Source organism: Leguminivora glycinivorella, chromosome 16 (assembly GCF_023078275.1).
Source record: "Leguminivora glycinivorella isolate SPB_JAAS2020 chromosome 16, LegGlyc_1.1, whole genome shotgun sequence".
NCBI lineage: Eukaryota > Metazoa > Arthropoda > Insecta > Lepidoptera > Tortricidae > Leguminivora > Leguminivora glycinivorella.
Window position 1 is genome coordinate 8,492,831 of NC_062986.1, and position 22,276 is coordinate 8,515,106.

At 38.7% G+C, this 22,276-nt stretch overlaps 2 protein-coding genes across 2 annotated transcripts in view; both read left to right on the forward strand.

The window, feature by feature from the left end:
* The window catches only part of LOC125235039 (Down syndrome cell adhesion molecule-like protein Dscam2), a 331,791-nt gene extending 310,090 nt beyond the window's left edge, over positions 1-21,701 (forward strand). Inside the window, 24 exon segments of the mRNA XM_048141502.1 lie at positions 785-935; positions 1,661-1,811; positions 1,987-2,116; positions 2,225-2,392; positions 2,563-2,693; positions 3,091-3,301; positions 3,802-3,948; positions 4,262-4,417; positions 5,181-5,320; positions 5,428-5,584; positions 5,779-5,956; positions 6,137-6,183; positions 6,186-6,326; positions 6,536-6,721; positions 7,002-7,138; positions 8,401-8,557; positions 8,858-8,998; positions 9,159-9,314; positions 9,557-9,711; positions 13,231-13,303; positions 14,790-14,945; positions 15,471-15,636; positions 16,372-16,499; positions 21,592-21,701. Of these exon segments, the coding sequence (XP_047997459.1) occupies positions 785-935; positions 1,661-1,811; positions 1,987-2,116; positions 2,225-2,392; positions 2,563-2,693; positions 3,091-3,301; positions 3,802-3,948; positions 4,262-4,417; positions 5,181-5,320; positions 5,428-5,584; positions 5,779-5,956; positions 6,137-6,183; positions 6,186-6,326; positions 6,536-6,721; positions 7,002-7,138; positions 8,401-8,557; positions 8,858-8,998; positions 9,159-9,314; positions 9,557-9,711; positions 13,231-13,303; positions 14,790-14,945; positions 15,471-15,636; positions 16,372-16,495 (3,359 nt within the window). The 3' untranslated portion in view covers positions 16,496-16,499; positions 21,592-21,701.
* Positions 19,917-21,673, forward strand: LOC125234911. The gene is made up of 3 exons (XM_048141331.1): positions 19,917-20,256; positions 20,536-20,923; positions 21,592-21,673. The coding sequence occupies exons 1-3, from the start codon at positions 19,917-19,919 to the stop codon at positions 21,671-21,673; spliced, it is 810 nt and encodes a 269-aa protein (XP_047997288.1).
* Positions 21,702-22,276: the final 575 nt, after the last annotated feature.

A 22,276-nucleotide genomic window follows, 5' to 3' on the forward strand; every position in this document is an offset into this window, starting at 1 on the left:
GAAGTTGAAATGTATGCGCTCTAGGTTCCTACCTGTAGCTTTAGGCATCGCTTGTATTTCCTCTGTAATTGGTATGTACTTTACTTGTCATAATAATTCGGTTACCGTCATCATCAATCACTGTTGAGACTCTTTTGTATAAGTCCCTGGATATTTTAATATTCATCATTCGTAAGATTATACTGGTCCAATGTCAGTTCAATCGCTAAAGTCGCTTTTGAACTCCCAAATATCAAAGTGTAAAGTTTAACCTCCGAATCACCGTACCATGCCTTACTTTTAAGTTGCTTTAATTAAACTTGACTTCGGAAATTCTATCATCCAATACAAGAGGGTAATTTCAACTTTTGTATTATGTAATAGGCCGGATCAAAAGCAATTTGAACAATGGGAATCGAGATTTGTAGTCAGACTTTTCTAAGTAGATACTATTAATCTTGTTTCTTGTCGAAAACAAGTCCTTTTGTTGACAATTAATTTATCCTCGGGGTATCATTTTAAAGCCCTCCAGTATTTAGAATACCTTGTTCAACTTTAAGTTTAGTATAATCCCTTTATTAAGTGACTTTCCCCAGTACTAACCAAGCGCTTTTAATGAAGAAATTACCCACCGTACGAAGTTTGGTTTACTACACATTAAACTAAATACTCACGTAAAAATAATTATCGAGCCAAGAACTAAAATATTTCAAAATAAATTAAAATTATTTTACATGCCTTCTGTACCTAATCTGCCTAATATTATGACAGAAACGTGAAGATAAAGATGAGTCCTGAATTCCAGCTCCTGCTCGTTTTCCGATGAAGAGCAAGACAGTGCAAGTGACAGCGGGAGAAGCAGCACACTTGCAGTGTGCTGCGTCTGGGGACGCACCGCTTGAAGTGAGCTGGCGGAGTCCTCATCACCACACCATCGCGCATCACTTGGATCAGAGGTGGGTAACGTCCATCAGGCCTTGTAGCCGAATGGCATTTCTGCGATGCGAAACGAAAACGAAACGCCACGAAAGGTAGTCTGGCTCTGTCGCGCAAATACGCAAGATAGATATCTACGAGAGTTTCGTTTCGTGGGCGTTTCGTGAGCGTTTGTGCCATTCAGCTACGTAACCAGAATTAAGTTGCAAATGTACAAGTACCAGCAGTGTGCCGTGGCGGAGGAGTCCGTACCATCACAGCAGTGCTCATGACCTGGATTCGAGGTACATATCGTCCAGTAAAGGGTGTACTTTCCGGGTCTGGATAGGAGGACTCACCACCATGGACCAGAGGTAGGTACCGTCCAGGTTGAGAAATAAATATCCCACCTGAAGTAACGTAACCTTTAAGGTTAGCTTGAGGAGTACTCATCATCACATATTTGTTTAATTAGAATTGTACCGACCTAATGCTCATACAAATTGTATGAGGGGTCGGTACAATTCTAAAGGTGCGATGAACACATTTACTCTGTGCCTGCTGTTAATACTCGTAGAATTTAACATTTCCTTTAAAATCATAATTTAATAGAAATATTGTACGCGCACACAGCCAGCAAAGAGGCGGAATGACTTTAAACAAGTTAGAAACTTCCAGTATTCTCAGTTTTAGAGCAAGCAGAAAACCGTACCAGTAGTTCCGCCTTATTGTTTTGTGGAAGTTTTAATTGGTAGTTATTTTACAGATATACAATCCGCGAGCAAGTTCTGGACGATGGCCTAGTTTCGGAGCTCAGTATTCTGCAGACGTACCGACAGGACACGGGGGCACTCACTTGCAGGGCGTCTAACGCTTACGGGCAGGATGAGATGCTCATACATCTTGTGATACAAGAGGTAATGGCACTAAGGATTTTATATTCTTATTTAGCTACAAAATTATGATTGCGATTGTGTGTTTGTGTGGTTCCAACTTAAGTTGATAGCGATTTTCGCAACTCCATCGATGCAGGATACTTTATATGTCGAACTTTAATTTGACATTATCATATTTACTTCTTTATTATTTTAGGTGCCTGAAATGCCAAAAAACATAAGAATAATAGACCAGCAGTCCCGATCTATCCAGATATCTTGGACACAACCATACGCAGGAAACAGTCCTATAATAAACTATATAGTCCAATATAAGGAAGCACCAGGTAAAACTAATGATTCTTCTTATTTGTAAACTGTTCCTATCTTTTTATAGAGCAACGGTGACGACCTGACGACAATAAACTAAACGACAAAAATTATTACTTTTTTAGAACCATGGCCAACGACTCCTCAAAAAGTAATCGTCCCGGGCAGCGTGACGTCAGCTAATGTGCAAAACCTACAGCCAGCCACATCATACCACCTTCGCATCATCGCCGAAAACAGACTCGGGCAAAGCGAACCTAGCCAACTGGTGCAAGTTACCACGACTGAGGAAGGTAATTTACAAAAAAATAAGCTGTTAAGGAAAATTCGTGAAAGAAAATTAATCTAATCCAAGATGCAATATCCGTTATGTAATTTTACCTTTCAAAAAGGCAACGAGAACTTGGTCCAAAAACAAATTAAACAAACTAATTTTTACCAAAATTAATGTTTTTCTTTTTAGTACCAAGTGGTCCACCGTTAGACGTACGAGTAGAAGCCAAAAGCTCCACCGAGCTGATTGTGAGCTGGGAGCCTCCACAGAGAGACCTGTGGAACGGAAACATCTTGGGGTACTACGTGGGGTTTCAAGAGGTACGAATTGATTTATTTAATTTTGTGAAATGCATGCATCCCGTTTAAGATTTAACGCCTTGGAAAAGGTTCGAGCTGGTTTTGACACGACATATGTTTTGTGAAAAGCGAGCATCTTACTCAAGACATGGATCATTCTGAGCGATCTCCCAAGTCAAATCAAATTAAGATTTATACAGTCACAAGTTGATGAAATAAGTTATTTATTGTTTATTTTTTTATTTAGTTAATCTGAATGGAGCAGTCTCAAATTGTCGCATTCAATTTATTTCTTGAACAAAACTTTTTAGTAACATAAGCATCACATAATACATAGGTAGGCCATTACCTAATTCCACGCCATTTGCCTCTACGTCACATGTTAGTGCTTCTCCCCATAATTGCACTGTTTTTCCAGTTAAACAGCAACAGCACAGTCCTAAGCGCCAGCGGGCCAGGCGGTGCCTCCTACACCGTCCGCACCGTGGAAGGCGCCGGCACAGCCCGCGCAAGAACCACACTGTCGGGCCTTCAGAAACATGCGGCGTATGCTGTCGTTGTGCAAGCGTATAATAGTAGGGGTGCTGGGCCCGCGTCCCCGCCTACTACGGCTACGACTATGGAAGATGGTGAGAAATCTGATGTATATTTTGTTTTGACAACGGATCTGACTTAGCAGACACAGACAGGGTTCGAATCCTGCATTTATTTGCTTTACCTACTCTAAACATGGGAAAATTTCGGGCAACCATAATTACATAATACATGATGGTTTAAGCCTTATGTTTTTCTATGTCAATCTACAATATTAGCCTTTTGATCTATCCGTATTGTCAATATCAATGCATTATCAATTGGATGGCGTGGGCCTGATTACATACAACCTGGATTTGAACCCGGTTAATACGACCTAGGTGTTTCCCGAAACCTATCGAGGCGGAATGGGCTTTTGCCGACGAAAAATCGCTAGTTAGTATGAATATGCGTACGCATGCGTTCAGCGACGACGACCGACGCGTAACAGTCTTTAAACAAACGAGCGATTTTTGGTCGGCTAAGAGTCCATACATTCGATACTATTTACGCTTAAACTAGTAACCATTAGTAAACATTACCAATGTATTTTCAGTGCCCAGCCTACCACCAGGATCGCTGCAGTGCACAGCGTTAAGCTCGCAATCAGTACGCGTAGCTTGGGAACCTCCACCCACTCGCGGTCGGAACGGCGTGCTGCAGGGTTACCGAGTCACATACGCACCAGTTACTGATTGGTATGGTAAGTATTCATACACACTAGACAGTTTGGGAATTCCTAATAATAACTGTATCCTGTAAATGAATTGCATGCATAACGTAACCTAATTAAGACGTAGACATACCAGAACCGGCATCATGTATGTCTTTCTTGCATCTGTATAATACAAACCATACATAATATTATATACACAGATAACGTCTTAATTGTCGACATCAGACCGAGCTGTAAGTAGTGTGTAAACAAAACTTGCCTAAATAAGAACCTTGACCAAAACATACATAGATAAAGAAGAGTAAGTGTTACCTATATTTGTCAATTTCTGTGGTTTCAGGAAACGAAGATGCCGTAACGAAGCAGATATCAGGTCTACACACCACTCTGTCAGGGTTGCGTCGGTACACGAACTACTCTGTCACTGTGTGCGCATTCACCGCGGCTGGAGACGGGGTCAGGGCTGCTCCCGTTTATTGTCACACTGAGGAAGATGGTGAGCAATATTATGGAATATAATCTAAACAACACATGCCAAATGAACGACTTCTTTATCAAGTAGTAACGTGAGCAAGTATTAGTGCAAACTAGAGATGCAACGAATAGTTGTTTGGCCGGATACCGGATACCGAATATTCGGCCCAACCATCGGCCGAATATTCGGTATCCGGCCGCCGAATATTCGGACGGTAGAATGTTACCTACAATACCTACAATTTAAGCAGGGAGCGGGCGCGTCGTGCAGGTTTTGACTTATTTCGTAGTGAACTTCGCGCGGAGTCCGGTTTTGTTTAAATGTTTTTTTTTATATAATAAAGGGCTATGATTATAAGTATTATAACCGTAACTGTTTCTTTTACATTTAATTTGTTTACCCCAAAATCATTCAATCAAAAATAGCACATCCGGTATCCGGCCGGATAGTACGTCACTATCCGGTATTCGGCCGAATATTAAAATAAGGGCCGAATAGGCCGGATACCGAATAGTAACCGAATATTCGGTGCATCTCTAGTGCAAACATTTGAATAAAGCACATTGGAAAAAATCCCAACAGTGGTAGAACTCGAGATGCGACCTTCTGGGTCATCAGTGCAATGGCTCTGACGCCTCTGACATACTGAGCAAAGGTCACAGGTTCGAATCCTACAAAAAGTGTGAAATTACCTTTAATTTAAAAACATGTCAAAATATTTAAAAAAAAAGAAGATTTTGTTCAACCTCGAGTGACCAACCAGAGCACACTTTTCAAATTACAGTACCCTCAGCTCCTGCGGACATCAAAGCAGTGGTGTCTTCGCGCAATAAAATCCTTGTATCATGGCTGCCTCCCGCTTCCCCTAACGGTGTGCTAGTGGGATATACGCTGTATATGAGCGTCATTGAAGACGGGAGAGAGGTAAAAAGCTATTCTTTTGAAAAAAAATATTCTAGAGGAATTCCTTGACTGACTGCAACTTTGCCTTGTTTGTCATCCAATAAATGTGTGTTTGTTGTGTTTTCCAGGAGGGTACTCACAAACGTATGTTGTCGCCAAGCACACTGTCTCATGAAACATCACGATCACCTCCACGGGCAACGCATCAGTTCTGGGTTTCGGCGTCCACGAGGCTTGGTGAAGGCGAAGCCACTAGAGTTGCCACTGTCTTGCCGTCTGATTCCGGTGAGTGAAATAATTATAAGGTGAATAATATTTTACTTAACTGTACCTCTTGGAAACGTTTTGCTTTCAGAAAATCCGCAAAATGACATTCCATTTTCTTCTTTCAAAGGTCAAATAGAGTACCTAAGCATCATCAATGCAGACTTCTAGAACATAGCATTGAGAGCATTAACTAAGTATTATTTATATTTCAGTACCAGCAAGAATAACCTCATTTAGTCGAAGCATAGTAACACCATGGAAGGAGAACATATCGCTATCGTGCAATAAAGTTGGGTCCCCGAATCCTTCTACGACTTGGAGCATGAATGGTGCCTCACTCGAATCAACGTTGAGAAAAAATGTTACCGCTGATGGCACGCTCATTATCAGGTAAGATAATTGTCACATTTTAGCTTCATCTACATCACTAAAAAGAAAAACCCTTCTTACTAGCGCAGATAGTATTTTACCCTTACAATAAATTCCTTGGAATTCCGTAGGGAGTCGTACGCAGTAATAGTTTGAATAGCAAATGTTGACTATATCACAAATCTTTTAACTTCTGTCCAGCATGAGTCAATACGCTGACAGCGGCAACTACACCTGTGCCGTAGAAACCCTCACGGCCGGGACGAGGTGACGTACAGTGTGGAAGTGAAGGTGCCACCGCAGCCACCTGTGCTGGCCGTCGTTGACTCTTATGCTGACTCACTGCATCTGCAATGGAGTGACCAGGGCGACGGAGGAAGCCCTATACTGGGTAACTAGATTTATTATTAGATGGACTAAATTAATTAGACATATCAAAAGTACGGACCGTTACGCGCCATATAATAATTAGCATAAGATTTGTGACGTGTGATTCGTCCCTCTGCAATTCTGGTAATAGATCTCTTCTCGTCTCCTAGATAAACAAATGCTAGAAGAACACAAGACTATCACAGTTTTTATTTATTTATTAAATTACAGGGTACGTCATCAACTACAAACGCGAACACGGAGACTGGGAAGAGTTACAAGTGGAGGCTGGAACATCAGAGCACGTGCTGCCAAACCTTTGGTGCGGAACTCGGTATCAGTTGTACATCACGGCCTTTAACCGGATCGGGACGGGGCTGCCTTGCGATATCGTTCACGCCTTCACTAAAGGAACCGGTAGGTACCCAGAGACTTTAATGTCTTATCCCCTTAGTGTTTTTCCCTGTTTATTTTTTCCAAGAACTACTGTTTTCCCAAGACAAACATTGTCAACGGCTTTTTAATTTGTCAGTAGTTTATAAATTACTCCATTACGCTACACATTTTCAATTGGAATTTAGTTTCTGATAGTCATTTGATATTTTCACATTCTTATAATCGATGTAGGTATTTTAAATTTCTAACCAATTGATTACCCTTTAAAATAAACCTCTTACTTAATGAATACTTCTTTTAGTGCCAGTAAAGCCGAAACACTCGCAAATGATAACGCTCAACACAACCACTGTAACGGTGTGGTTAGACTCCTGGGGCGACGGCGGATGTGGCATCCTATACTTCGTTATTGAATACCGAGAAGTTAGCCAATCACAAGTAAGTATCTATTTAGCATATTAATATAGACCATGACCTAATTAGAAGTGATGATAATTTAAACCATCTAATATTTAAGTAAATAATTGACACCACGTTTGGGTGCCAATAGCATATTTAAAATAAGCAATAGAAAAACATAAGGAATACTTTTAGAGTATGCGTTCTGAAGTACAAAAGGGTTGTAAATAATTAGCCCACGCTTGGGCGCCATTAATCAAAGTGGCGCCCAAACGTGGGGCTCGTGTCTCGAGTATTGTTACCAAATAACTGGGCCCACGTTTGGGCGCCAGCGCCGTCAAATAAAGTAATATAGGAATGTGAGACTGAGAGATGCCCTGAAAGTACGCTTCTCAATTCTAAAATATTAAGATGTGAGACCACGTTTGGGCGCCACAAAATAAAGTAATATAAAAATACCATGAAATAAAACTATGGAAACGGATTAAATCGCGTATAATGAATTTTAAATACATCCCGACGTTTCGAACTCTTTACAGCGTTCGTGGTCAACGGGTGACTGAGGAAAAATTAAACACCCGTCACCCGTCACAGTCACCCGTTGACCACGAACGCTGTTAAGAGTTCGAAACGTCGGGATGTATTTTAAATTCATTATACGCGATTTAATCCGTTTCCATAGTTTTATTTCATGAGTAACTGTTGCGGTAACCGAAGGCAATATTATAAAAATACCACTAAATAAAGTAATGCTGTAAAAGCATATTTCTTAAATATTGTTATTAGAAAATAAAGTAATATAAAATACCATGAAATAAAACTATGGAAACGGATTAAATCGCGTATAATGAATTTAAAATACATCCCGACGTTTCGAACTCTTTACAGCGTTCGTGATCAACGGGTGACTGAGGAAAAATTAAACACCCGTCACCCGTCACAGTCACCCGTAGACCACGAACGCTGTAAAGAGTTCGAAACGTCGGGATGTATTTTAAATTCATTATACGCGATTTAATCCGTTTCCATAGTTTTATTTCATGAGTAACTGTCGCGGTAACCGAAGGCAATATTATAAAAATACCACTAAATAAAGTAATGCTGTAAAAGCATATTTCTTAAATATTGTTATTAGATTATATAGAGAAGTTGTTCCATGTTCTGGCGCCTATGTGCCAATTAACAAATATAAAAAAAACTATAAAATGCTCCTTAAGTGATATCGTTAACACACTCAAACCCATTTTTTTATTTGTAATGTACAAAATCTTATTTATATGTCAATTGTAACCTTATTGCAGTGGCGATTAGTGTCCAACAGCGTCCAAGCAACCGAGCGAGTGTTCAGCGTGCCCGGTCTAACACCAGCAACGCAATATCAGTTGCGGATAACAGCTCATAATAATGCGGGGCATGCAGTGGCTTTATATAATTTCACTACGCATTCCATTAGTGGCAGTAAGTAAAAATATTTTTTGTCGTTTGAATGAATTTTTCTTTTAAGAATCGACCTTATGACATTCCTTACATATTACTTCCATGGTAAAAACAGGAACTAGAATGGTTTTTGTTTGAGACATGTCAATTAAGGCCCCATGTTGGGCGCCACTTTTCTAAATGCTTTTTTACCTCTAATATAGACACATGTGTTTTTTATTTCACACATATTTCAACAATAATTATATTTCTTCTTAGTAACATTGTAAATTAGTTAAGTGGACACTAAAAATGTATCTTACGACATTCCTTATTTTATAGTAATAGACGGGGAACTGTCACCGCCGGTGCCGGCAGCAGGCGCTCGCTCTCTAGGAGGAGCGCGCGTTATCCTTCCCGCGGCTTTGTCGCTGCTCGTTCTTGGTGCCCTCGTAGCCATCGTGCTACTAGTGAGGAGAAACAGTAAGTTACTTAGAAAATATTATAACTTATTGAATAAATAGTTGTCATAAGCCTAGCTGAAAATGCGGAATGAATATTAAAAAAATATAGGTTATTAATACTGTAACTATATATCTTTGCCACCGACGTGGTATAAAAAAAAACTTGTTTTTCTTTGTAGAAGCGGGCGGCACAGAGACGGCGGCGACTGAAAGCGCGGCGGGCGAGTCGCCGTCGGTAGCACAACTGCAGAACAAGGTCAACCGCGACCAGCAGTACCTCGCTGCGCGCGCGCAACACCCCGCACCGCCGCATCACTACAAGCACGCCTCCAACGGTACCTTTATGCATTAACATAACGCTCTCTGATACGTATTTTCTCTTTTGATGTCACCGTACCTGATGACGACTTATTTTTCTTAGTATCTGAAGTGGTGTTTTTGAGAACTCGATAAATAAAAGCTTATAAGTTGGTAGCCAACACTGGCCCTATTTTAAATCCCAGGGGCGAACTTTAATGGGGTGGGGAAAGGATATGCAGAGGTTGTAGACCAAGCTTATTTCCATATCCTGTTACAGAATACATCGAAGACATCTGTCCATACGCAACATTCCAATTAACGAAACCAACGTACAGCGAAAGCAGCTACAGTGGAAACGTGTACAGCGGCCCGTACCACTCGGTACGAGGCTCCTTCGTCTATCACGACCTCAAACAGAATGATAAATATAAGGTACAGATCCGTTCACATACCATGCAGTATTTTCTCGGGTGTTTGTCGGGTTACTCATTCAAGCACAGTACAAAGAGTGGAGATGATGAAATACTAGAGGGCGACCAGAATAACGTGTACAGCTGCAAAAGCTGGGTAATGAGACTGAAACCAGTGTAGCTAGAGCAAGGAGTACAGTAAGGAGTTACGAAGCCACAAAAAATATTTGAAAAAATGTGTGATTTAATAGCGACAGCACCGGTTCACAGCCCCACCTAGCTTGACAAAATGGCGGTTTGCCTCCTCATAGACCCAGAGCCCAGGCCCGCCAGACCTTCCTCAAATTCTCAAGGATGAAACTTTGGGACAATGTAGAGTTCATATCGGCGGTTAATGTGTGCATATTTTCTAGTTCGGCCCATCGGCCAATTTTTTGCTATCAAGTGATGAAGGTGAAAAAAAAAGTGCTTACTTTCCTTAAATTCTCAAGGCTGATTTTTATATATGTGTTAGAGCACGTTGTTAGAAATTGGTTATCATCAATGCCAGACCGTTTCCGCCGGCCATAACTTTTACCAGATTCGACAAAGTTGGCAAAAAACGACTCTAACTTACCTTATTTTCTCAAGCCTGATTTTGGTATATGATACGCAGGGACCTGTAACTAGACCGTTTGTAAGCAGCCAGACCAATCGGATGGACCCAACCATCCGCCAGACCGACTTAAAGTTTCGATATGAGCATTAGTAGAATTGAAATATTCCGGGTCTATAAAAGCTAAAAACTTGAATTTTCTACATTAAGCTACGTGTATATTGTATACTTGACGTAATAAGCGACTTTCAAAAATTTTACTTCTAAGGAAATAAAAAAATGAAAGTTTATATGTGGTGCAAGATTAATTTTAAGCTATGAATTTTATTTACACTGCGTAACTACATGTGTATTTTATTATAAATATAACTTATACCAGACGCGACAAAGTTGGCAAAAAACGACTCTAACTTACCTCATTTTCTCAAGCCTGATTTTGATATATGATACGCAGGGACCTGTAACTAGACCATTTGTAAGCAGCCAGACCAATCGGATGGACCCAACCATCCGCCAGACCGACTTAAAGTTTCGATATGAGCATTAGTAGAATTGAAATATTCCGGGTCTATAAAAGCTAAAAACTTGAATTTTCTACATTAAGCTACGTGTATATTGTATACTTGACGTAATAAGCGACTTTCAAAAATTTTACTTCTAAGGAAATAAAAAAATGAAAGTTTATATGTGGTGCAAGATTAATTTTAAGCTATGAATTTTATTTACACTGCGTAAGTACATGTGTATTTTATTATAAATTTAAAGAAGAAAAGTAAATTAAACTTTTTTTTCGGTCGTCGAACAAGGTGGTTTAAAATTAGTTTTAAGATCGATCCTTTTTAATTTGTGGGCGAGGGACCTCACACTATGTATAAAGGCACTATGTGTATGTTGCATATAATGTCAAATCCCTCGCATACTACAAAAGTTATTTAAGCATATATATAAGTTCAGTTAAAATGAGGTGGAAAGTATAAGTGTATATGTTGTGTACACACGTAAAGTATTCTAAACTTTTTATAACGGCATACATGTATTTGAAGAATGCCAAAAATGTATTCGTGTCTGAAAATTCAGCATCTCCGACATGGGTTATAACAGGGTTGATGATGTTCGTATTGAGTACAAATGTTTCATATTCATATTTATTTATTCCAATCAATTGGCACTGACAGATTAACCTTACGTGCTAATTGGCATTATATATTACTTAGTGTCTAACATGCATTAATGACTATTAATAAGTTACAAATGATACATCAATAATTAATTAACAATATCAAATTTAAATACAATTAAAATATACCAAATAAATATTAAAACAATGTCATAATGTACAATTAGAATTCAATAATAATTTAATAAATAATAGGCTATGTATAATATTATTTCTCTAATAAATTAAACTTAATTAAATTTCTAATTAATTAATTAATTAAATTTTTATGTTTAAACTTCCTAAACTTGTAATTCTAAAGTTCGTCACTTAGGTATGTTTTGTAGGAGAAAGGAAATTCGTTTAGTTATATACCGTTGTAACATTGATTGTTTACTTCTTTGAATTGAATATTTAATTTATAATGCACTGTACCAATTTGTTTTTTCCTTGTTTATGTTATTTATAATATAAAATTCAATTCGTTATTCAAGTTTTTAGCTTTTATAGACCCGGAATATTTCAATTCTACTAATGCTCATATCGAAACTTTAAGTCGGTCTGGCGGATGGTTGGGTCCATCCGATTGGTCTGGCTGCTTACAAATGGTCTAGTTACAGGTCCCTGCGTATCATATATCAAAATCAGGCTTGAGAAAATGAGGTAAGTTAGAGTCGTTTTTTGCCAACTTTGTCGCGTCTGGTAAAAGTTATATTTATAATAAAATACACATGTACTTACGCAGTGTAAATAAAATTCATAGCTTAAAATTAATCTTGCACCACATATAAACTTTCATTTTTTTATTTCCTTAGAAGTAAAATTTTTGAAAGTCGCTTATTACGTCAAGTAATGTATACAATATACACGTAGCTTAATGTAGAAAATTCAAGTTTTTAGCTTTTATAGACCCAGAATATTTCAATTCTACAAATGCTCATATCGAAACTTTAAGTCGGTCTGGCGAATGGTTGGGTCCATCCGATTGGTCTGGCTGCTTACAAACGGTCTGGTTACAGGTCCCTGCGTATCATATACCAAAATCAGGCTTGAGAAAATGAGGTAAGTTAGAGTCGTTTTTTGCCAACTTTGTCGCGTCTGGTAAAAGTTATATTTATAATAAAATACACATGTACTTACGCAGTGTAAATAAAATTCATAGCTTAAAATTAATCTTGCACCACATATAAACTTTCATTTTTTTATTTCCTTAGAAGTAAAATTTTTGAAAGTCGCTTATTACGTCAAGTATACAATATACACGTAGCTTAATGTAGAAAATTCAAGTTTTTAGCTTTTATAGACCCGGAATATTTCGATTCTACTAATGCTCATATCGAAACTTTAAGTCGGTCTGGCGGATGGTTGGGTCCATCCGATTAGTCTGGCTGCTTACAAACGGTCTAGTTACAGGTCCCTGCGTATCATATATCAAAATCAGGCTTGAGAAAATGAGGTAGTTAGAGTCGTTTTTTGCCAACTTTGTCGCGTCTGGTAAAAGTTATGGCCGGCGGAAACGGTCTGGCATTGATGATAACCAATTTCTAACAACGTGCTCTAACACATATATAAAAATCAGCCTTGAGAATTTAAGGAAAGTAAGCACTTTTTTTTTTCACCTTCATCACTTGATAGCAAAAAATTGGCCGATGGGCCGAACTAGAAAATATGCACACATTAAACGCCGATGTGAACTCTACATTGTCCCAAAGTTTCATCCTTGAGAATTTGAGGAAGGTCTGGCGGGCCTGGGCTCTTGATCTATCATTCAAAATTTACCTTATTTACAGGGCAAGGAGCCAGAATACACGAAAGTGAGAAGAAAAGGAAATCGCCTCCGCGATCCTCATTCCGAGAGCCAAGGTACCTTCTTCCCTCACTTCAACCCCGCAAACAGACTAAAAGAAGCTTACCTATAAGTAGTTAGACTATTGATTTTGTTTCGAGTAGACCGCACCTTCTATTGGAGTTTAATTTGGACCCGTTTTAGTTTAAGTATTGATATTTCGATTTGACAAATGATGGCCTTTTATGCAACCCGACGGGAGCGTAACTGGTGTTGTAATTGTAAAGGTAAGCATGCACAAAGTATGTATTGTAACATACCTATCAGTTTTTTATGTATTGTAGGTAGTTGTCATGTTGTAGTATATAATTCGGCTTCGTGGTATTTTTTTCTATCTGACATCCCATGGAATGCTGCGGAATTTGTTATAGGGTGAAATTCAAATTAAATCGACTGCTGCAATCAATTATAACTAGCTAACATCTCTCAAAATACTAACTCAAAGACCAAATCATATAAAAAAATTCCACAATATTGGCTACAATCAGTATAATGAGGACGCTCCAACATAATTTTATAATAATTGATCCTCAAACATATACACTTAATAACAAAAACTGCATTTCAATTAGGTTATTTTTTTTGCCGTACATCATTTCAAATGCATTATGGCTTTTTTTAAAGTTGCATCATGCTTAAATTTTGATTATGAAAATATTTTGCGATTTTAGTGTGTTTCTGCGATGTTGCGATGTTAATTTTGTTAACTTGTTTACTTGGAACTGCATGTGAAAACTACCTACTTTTACTCATAATAAATCACCACAGGCATTTACATCCATTGACACAAGCCTTAATTATTATTATATTTTCTAATCAATATTTTTTCCATATTCACTGGCCACGTGAAGTTTCATTAATTCTATTTTGAACTTTGATCCTAAGTGGCGAATCATGAGCGTCTTCCATTATTGTGTTTATACATGTACAATTGTACAATGTACATACCTCTCCATATAAGGCTTGGGAAAGATATGACCTCATGAATAACTAAATACCTACATTATAAAAAAATATTTTATATTAAGTGAAAATACAACAAGTGTTAGTACGCATATTTTCGAAAACCAGAGTGTGCGTGCGCTAAAAAATTAAAATGAAATTACATTATGTCCTAATCGTATGTGTCCTGTTAGCTATTTATGAAGAATTTAGAATAATTATTAAATGGAATTTATCTTTTTTCCGTTCGTATTTGCTACTAAATACCATAGTTTCAAGTGGCGCCCAATTTTTTGTGTATGGCTAGAATTCAATGCTCAACTGAAAGTACTGAAACGTATGGCACCTAGAAATTAACTGTCACACTTCTGACTGCCCCAATAACAATACCAGCCAAACCATCGCGATAAAATAAAATAACAGTAGCATATCTGTGTCATCTGCTGACCTAGAACCTACTAAAGAAATCTATACTTCTCTGGGTCAACCGAACCGAGCCGTCATATCTTTCCCATGCTCCTACCCCCACGTCCCCAACCGACAGTTCTCATTGCATTGCAGAGTCGGACAACTTGGGCTCCACGGACTCGGAGGTGAAGAAGATACTAACGCTCCACCTGCCCATTACAGAGTACGAGGACGACGCGAGCGACGACGCGAGCGCGCCGCACTCGGACAGCGAGCCAGCGCGCCTGCGCCCTGCGCACCCCAACTCATGTACTGATTGGCTTCTTGCATTCAAAATTAATCTGCTTAGTTTTTAAAAAGTATGCTCAAATCAAAAACTCGCAAATATACAATTGATGAAATTATCTAATGTAATAAACATGAAAATATACTGTCAGGCACTTTCTGCCCGATTCGAACATACGTCCAAAGTTAGCTCTAAATACGATATGTATTGCATGTTAAAATTCCCGTTTTTGTTTGAAGAAACGTCACTTTACACACTGACATATCCCATCCACGTCGTATTTGGCATCAAATTGAGCTCAATTTAGCTCAAAATTTCTATTTTACAAGCACGTTTACGTGTAATATGAAGTATTAAAATAATGGTTTGTGAATACTTTTCTTATTTTAAAGATATTTCAAAGCCAAACCAAAACTTGATTCCGAATAATTCTCAGAAAAATCAGTAGCGTTCGTAAGCGTGGTCTGGAGGAATGTTCTAACAGAATATATGTTTTCTGCTTTACCTAACCGATAAGAATAAAATGAACCATTAAAACTGTTATGCAGACCCAAGCGTGGAGCGCGAAGAATCCTCTTCCTCATCTGAGAACTCAGTAGGGGGGGTCGTGAGAAAAGCGTTTCCCTCGCGCAAGGGCAAAGCCGGCGCAATGGGCAAGAGACACGTGAGAAGTTCCAGTGGTTACAGCAGCCACAACGATGAAACGACGTTCAGGTGACTAACATTGTAATATTAGTTAATTTCAGACTAGTAGCAACGCAGGATAAATCTAAGTGAGGAGTTCCAATGATGATCGATTATTGGCCTTAGAAGTGGTACAGTCAACCAATTGGAACCCTAGGCCACTTTATAACCATGTCAAAATGACAAGCAGTAAGAGAGTTCTTACAATTTGATTTATAACGTCACTATGACATAGTTCTACAATGGCCTAGGGTTCCAATTGGTTGACTGTACATGCTACTTAAGACAAGAAGCCATCGTTCACTATGCGTAGCGTACCGTTAGCTATTTATTTTTGTTGTAATAAATAATACAAAGATAAATACGACACGCTACGGAGAGTGGACGATTCACCTCTTCTCTACTTATAGGCAGAGATGAAAACGCAATTTTAACAACAATGTATCGAGCAGAAAAATGTGACCTCTCCGGTTTAACATAATGTAACTTACGCTACTGTAAATAGCAACAATAACTTTAAGTATAGGTATCTCATTAACATTGCGGCACCGTAGAATCCAGAGCGGTCGGACGCGTTCCTCTACAAGATATCGAGACAAGCCGTCGTAGACGTAAAGATAACTATCGCGAGAACTGTGATAACCCAAAACAACATGTCAGACGAACGCGTTCTTCTTTTTACAATCTTAACCTATCGATACCTATTGTAACCAGTAGTATCTTGGTGAACCGCCCGCCATAGAACTAAATCCTAAAACATTTCAGCATATCCAACTACCCCTCGTTCAACGACCACATCCACCCCCCGTCGCGGTTCTCAGACGAGGCGGACGAGCCCCGGCGCAAACGCGACAAGATGCCGCGCGAGGCGTTTCAGATTAACGTGTAATAACGTAAGCGATGTTGTGGCGTGGCCTTAAAGTGGTAACACACGGTTCAACCTGACCAAAACCTTGGCATATGCTTATGCTTGGCTTAGACTGCGGAGTCCATCGCACGGCATGTCTAATAGTTAGGATGATATTGTCTATGCCTCCTGCACCCTTAGCACATGATTGGCGCGAGATTATGTCGCCGCGAGATAGATTACTCGTCTTCTTCAAATCGTATTAATGACATAAGGACGGGTAACCTATCACGCTGCGACATAATCTTGTGCCAATCATGTCCAGCACGGGTAGCATGGTCGCGCGATAGACGATAAAACATCTGGCCGTCCCTATCGCACTGATGCCAGATGTTTTATCATTTATCGCGCGACCATAATTGCCTGCCTGGTATGAATCTACTCAAAGACTACTGAAGGAACAACTGTGAAGTTTCAGCGCATTGTCAGAAAATGCAGGGTGTTCTGCAATAGACTAACCAATTGTATAAATCGCCGTGTCAATCAATTTACTACTCGTCGTCCCTCAAAGCGTGAGCGTGAGGCCTAAGAGAGATATTGCAGTGCGATGGACAGTACACACGATCAAACTTGATACTTAACGCGCCAAGGTCACGGTTCGGTTCGACCGTATGTTACTTTTAACGCTGTACATTTTACATAGTAGGACCTCTGCAAATAGATCTGAATTCAGAGCCAGATTGCGTGCTTGGTCTAAGTAGATTCGAATCTAAATAGCCAGCCATCACATAGCCAGGAATCTGTCAGACAAATGTTTAAATTCATTAGACAATCAGGTCTTGAATTCATTTGTATGTGCAAGGGTCCTTTCTCGCCAACATAAAGCATTCATCTCGCATTAGGGGCCTACGGTGCACGCATGAGAACCGCGGCCGTCATTTTTATACTTAGACGTCTAAGTATAAAAGACCTAATCCGCTTTCCTGTACAGTCAACCAATTGGAACCCTAGGCCACTCTAGAGCTATGACAAAATGACAAGCAGTAAGAGATTTCTTACAATCTGATTTATAACGGCGTTATGACATAGTCCTACAGTGGCCTAGGGTTCCAATTGGTTGACTGTACCTACCAGTGGCGGAGCGTCGATACAACTCGACCGGGTTTTCTCCTATTTATATCAAAAAGAGACTGTCGCTTACATAGGTACTGTTAAACTATAAACAGATGAATGCTTTATGTTAGCAATCGTCATTGTAGCCCACACATCAGTCACATTGTAGAGACAGTCGCAACCAGATATCGGCACAACTTACCTTACCTAGTCGCGCGCGAGTCCATACTTAAAGTCGCGCTTGCTGTATAGACTCGCGCGCGACAAGGCAAGTTGTGCTAAAGGGTTTGATATATCTTATATACAGTCGCGCCGCGCACACTTGCGCGAACAAAAATATATATCATGTCATATTATTAGTCATATATTTATATTTATATTTTTTTCTTCTAACGTAAATGTAACGATATTAAAGAGCCGTTTTTGAAAGAATGTAATGCACCGAGGATATTTTACTTTTTCATGAATGATCATTCAATGTCCGAAAATCAATATTTTCCAAATCCAATGATTTGTTTCCCCCAATTGTTCCTGGACATAATAATAGGCAATTTTATACCAAAATGCATACTTATCGTTTGTTGATTAATGGAAAAAATAGTAATGTAGGGTAAATTGCTTTCTTACCTACAATCGAGGATCAAGGATCACAAATTCTGTTATTAAGAATATTTACAATAATGCAATCGCCGATTTCAGTAAGTATTATTGATTATCTGCCTTTTTGACAAACTATCTACAAAGTTTGTCAATTTGATTTAGTTTGAATTCTACGATTAATCAGTATTATTTTACTAAGATCGCTAGCTGTGACTCAACTATTGCTTTCACGTGTCGAGGGTCACTCACCTTATCATCAATCATTGCAACAGGGTGACAAGTAAACATTATATTTAAGTATCATCTCCATGCTTTCTTGTAATGTTGGGTTCAACCTCTTGCTCTCAAAACTTTGCTTTACAAGGATCTAAAACAGATAACTAGTGTTTTACAAGGGCACAAAGTTGTTATTTAAGCACACGTGCCAATATGTATTGATATTCGTGCATGCGAAAGATTCCAATATTAATTATTGCTAGTGGTTCAAAATGTGGAATTTTGAGCGTTGCAAGGGTTTCAAGGTTAGTAGGTTAAACCAATTTTGCCACCGAGTGAAACACAACATTTGTCACCAGTGTCACCAAAAAAAAAAATAACTGTTAAACATCAAACTAAATCAAATTATTTTTTTCGAACATTTCAGTCCAAAGATTTATTACTTGCGTACCAGCCAGCTTCCGGCATTAAGTTAAAATTTGTATTAAATTACTTTTCACCACACCAACTGTTAAAGGCTTATTTTGCTATTCGAAAACAGATAACAAAATTGCATTATATCCACAAGAGTGCAAAGTAATTTCATACAAATTTTAACTTGATGTCTTAAGCTGGCTGGTAGAATTTACCTATAAATGATGATTTTGAATCATAAATATTGAATAAATTGATGGATTTGATTTAATTTGATGTTTTATAGTCAGTATTTTGTTCGTGTTGGTGTGGTGAAAAATGTTGTGTTTCACTCGGTGGCAAAGTTTGTTTAACCTTCGTGCCTTGAAACCCTGGCAACGCTCAAGACTCCACTTTTTGAACCACTCGCTACGCTCGCGGTTCAATATTGGAATCTTTCGCTTGCTCGGGTATCAATATTGGCACGTGCGGTTAAGCAACTACTTTGCCCCGTTGTAAAACAAATAACTATTGCACTTTTGTGCTAAAAGGCAACTTTGTCATTCGTTTTTGAAGTATCAAGAGAGCCTTAACCAGTTGGTGTGGTGAAAATGATATTTAGGTACCTACAATAAAATAATAGAAATATAATCACTACCTACTTTCCAGTTATTACAAACTTCAACATAAAATTGAAATACATATTTCGGAACCCACATTATATTATCTGTTTGCACGAGGCGTGGTAACGTTAGTTTACTTGCACTTTATTCCTATGATTACTGTCATTTGCCCACACCTACCTTACACGCATTATAGTCATCATATGTCGAGTACACGTGGTGCACCATGAATGTCACTCTACCATATTTACTTATTATTTTAACTAAGTGTGAACCGAGCTTGGTAAACACGGCTTCTTTGATTGCAAATTCAGAGTTTGAATACCGAAAAACAACTTCTATTGTATGGCAACAAGCTGACTTCGACCTAGTAAATAAATTCCTGGCAACTTATCAAGGAAGTGTACAGACAATTCACATGCACGAAAACCAGACTCGATCTGTAGACATACAACAGGCGATCCTCTTTGTAACCTCATCCTACGAATTCCATAAATTCATAGTAAATTTACCTAAAAATGTTACCTCTCCGAGCAAAAGTCGTAACAGTTGTAACGAATCCCATACCTGATCTCAGTAATATTACGATGATAGCTTGGAAATATGATATTACGGATTTAATCATTTTGATTCAAAATGAGAACCAATCTGAAATGTACACGTTCTATCCTTACAGCAATAATAGTTGTGGAAACACGAGTCCAATTAAAGTGCATTTCAAAGAAAACTTTTTTCCGAGTAAGTTTAAAAATCTTTTTGGATGCCAAACTCGATTGGGAACGTGGGAAGCAGCCGCTATGCCCTACATTAAAGTAAATTGTGTCAACGGTTCATCTCCATTCTTTAAGGGAATCTTTGGTAACCTGGTCATGATCATATCCCAATATATGAATACCACATTGAAAGTGTTATGCGTGAATTACGACGTCTTATATTCGTTAAATGAAGGAAATATTCATGTTTTAACGCCGGTGATACCCGAAGAATGGTATTTTTCGGTATATCAGAGCACAGGAATAAGTTACTTTTTTGAGCTGGTTTGGTGTGGACCTCCGCAGCGCGAAATACACGTGTGGATCAAAGTGTTAGTGCCTTTCATGAACAAAATTATAAGTTTGCTTTGTGCCGCATTTATAGCGCTTGTGGCGCTACTAAAGATAATAAACAAGACTGAACGAATCAACAAGAGCTTACAAATAGCGTGGAATACCTTAGCGATTCTTTTAGGGCAAGATGCAAAATTTGTAACGAAATCCCGCCTGATGAATTTTCTTTTTATGATTTGGATTTGGTTCAGCATAGTGATAACCACTGCATATAACGGGCTTCTAGTAAAAATGTTGGTGACGAAAATCCTGGAGCCACGGTTCGACACAATAGAGAATGCTGTTCATTTAGTAAACGGCTATGGAGGGGCTGAGTGGTATAAGGAATGGTTTAGAGGTACGCCTGTTTTTCACGGTTATGAGGATATTAGCTTGGTTGAAGAAGTGGAGAACGCGATCCGCATATCGCAAGGTAAGAGGTATCTCCTATTGACCGAAAGATTGATGTTGTTAGGATATCGTTTGCAAATCCTGGAGGGCACCGTCGGTATCCAGGCTTCCACGTCACTTATTCGCGCTAGATGGGGAGGCGGAGAAAGAATGAAAACAGCGCAAAGCAGGCTGATTGAAGGAGGTTTTTTCCAGAAACTCACTCGAGATGAGGAGCATGCGGTTGCCACATGGGAAGCCAAGCAGAGCAGAAACTCCACTGACACAGACGCTGGACATTTGGACCTCATAAAGCTCAGCTCTTGTTTCTTAGGTTTAGGGATCATGGGGCTGGTGTGTTGTTTAATTTTACTTTTTGAGATTGGCCATCACAGGCTCCAGACGCGGTCTGTCAAAGTGAAATTTCAAACTAAATTGAATTAATAAAGTCGTACACGTAGAAATGAATGAATGTTAATCACGTAAAGCATATTTATTGAGATTAAGTTGTTGTTCTAAACGGTAATGTGAATAAAATTTAATTTAATAAAATAATCGTTTCATTCAGTTACCTACCTATGACTTCCTGAAAATGCGTTAATATATTCTTATCTCTTACACATATTGACTACTAAATCTCCAGTAGGCTAAGGGTAGCGACGTCCTCGTCATCAAGTGGTGTTTCTACGCTTAATAATGTAACCCATGCTCTTTACAGTGGAATGCAGGGAAGATTGGCTGAGCAGTCCTTCAGGCGATATAGCCGCGGCGCGGAGCGCTTTGGAAACATCTACCAGTAGAACTACAGGCCTACAACTTTATAACCACGGTCCTGCTCCTACAAGAAATAAAGGCTAATTTATATCGTGAAATCTTAATATCCAATGCATTTAAAAACGTGTTTTAACTTGTATTATTCGGGTACTTTCGGGTACCTACACTTGTAGAACTTCACGTTTAGTGAGTATGGCAAGGTGACAGGTTTTTAATTGAGATTGCTGAGAGGAAATGGAAAATGTTTGCGTGGTCGAAGGTTTAGTTGACATGAATAATGCTCAGTACATACTAAATACGTTAAACATAATTTGTGCAAATATTTGTTCCAAACGACTTTTCCTCCAAAAAAACATCTAAATAGGTACAAGTCGATCATCAAACATAAAATTAGGTGCGCGTATAAAGCGTATCTTCCTTTCCTTTACATTTCCAGGAAAAAATATCATTACAAAATGCACTATTCTTGTTTTATTATGCATCTTTCTTGCGTAATACACCAAAACAAAACCTTACGAATGTTCTGGATAGTTATTTGTCATAATAATATTTTGTTGGCGTAATTGTAAAGATGCGTTTCAATGAGCTAAACACGGCGAAAACTTTCAACGAAGATTCACTTAAACGAA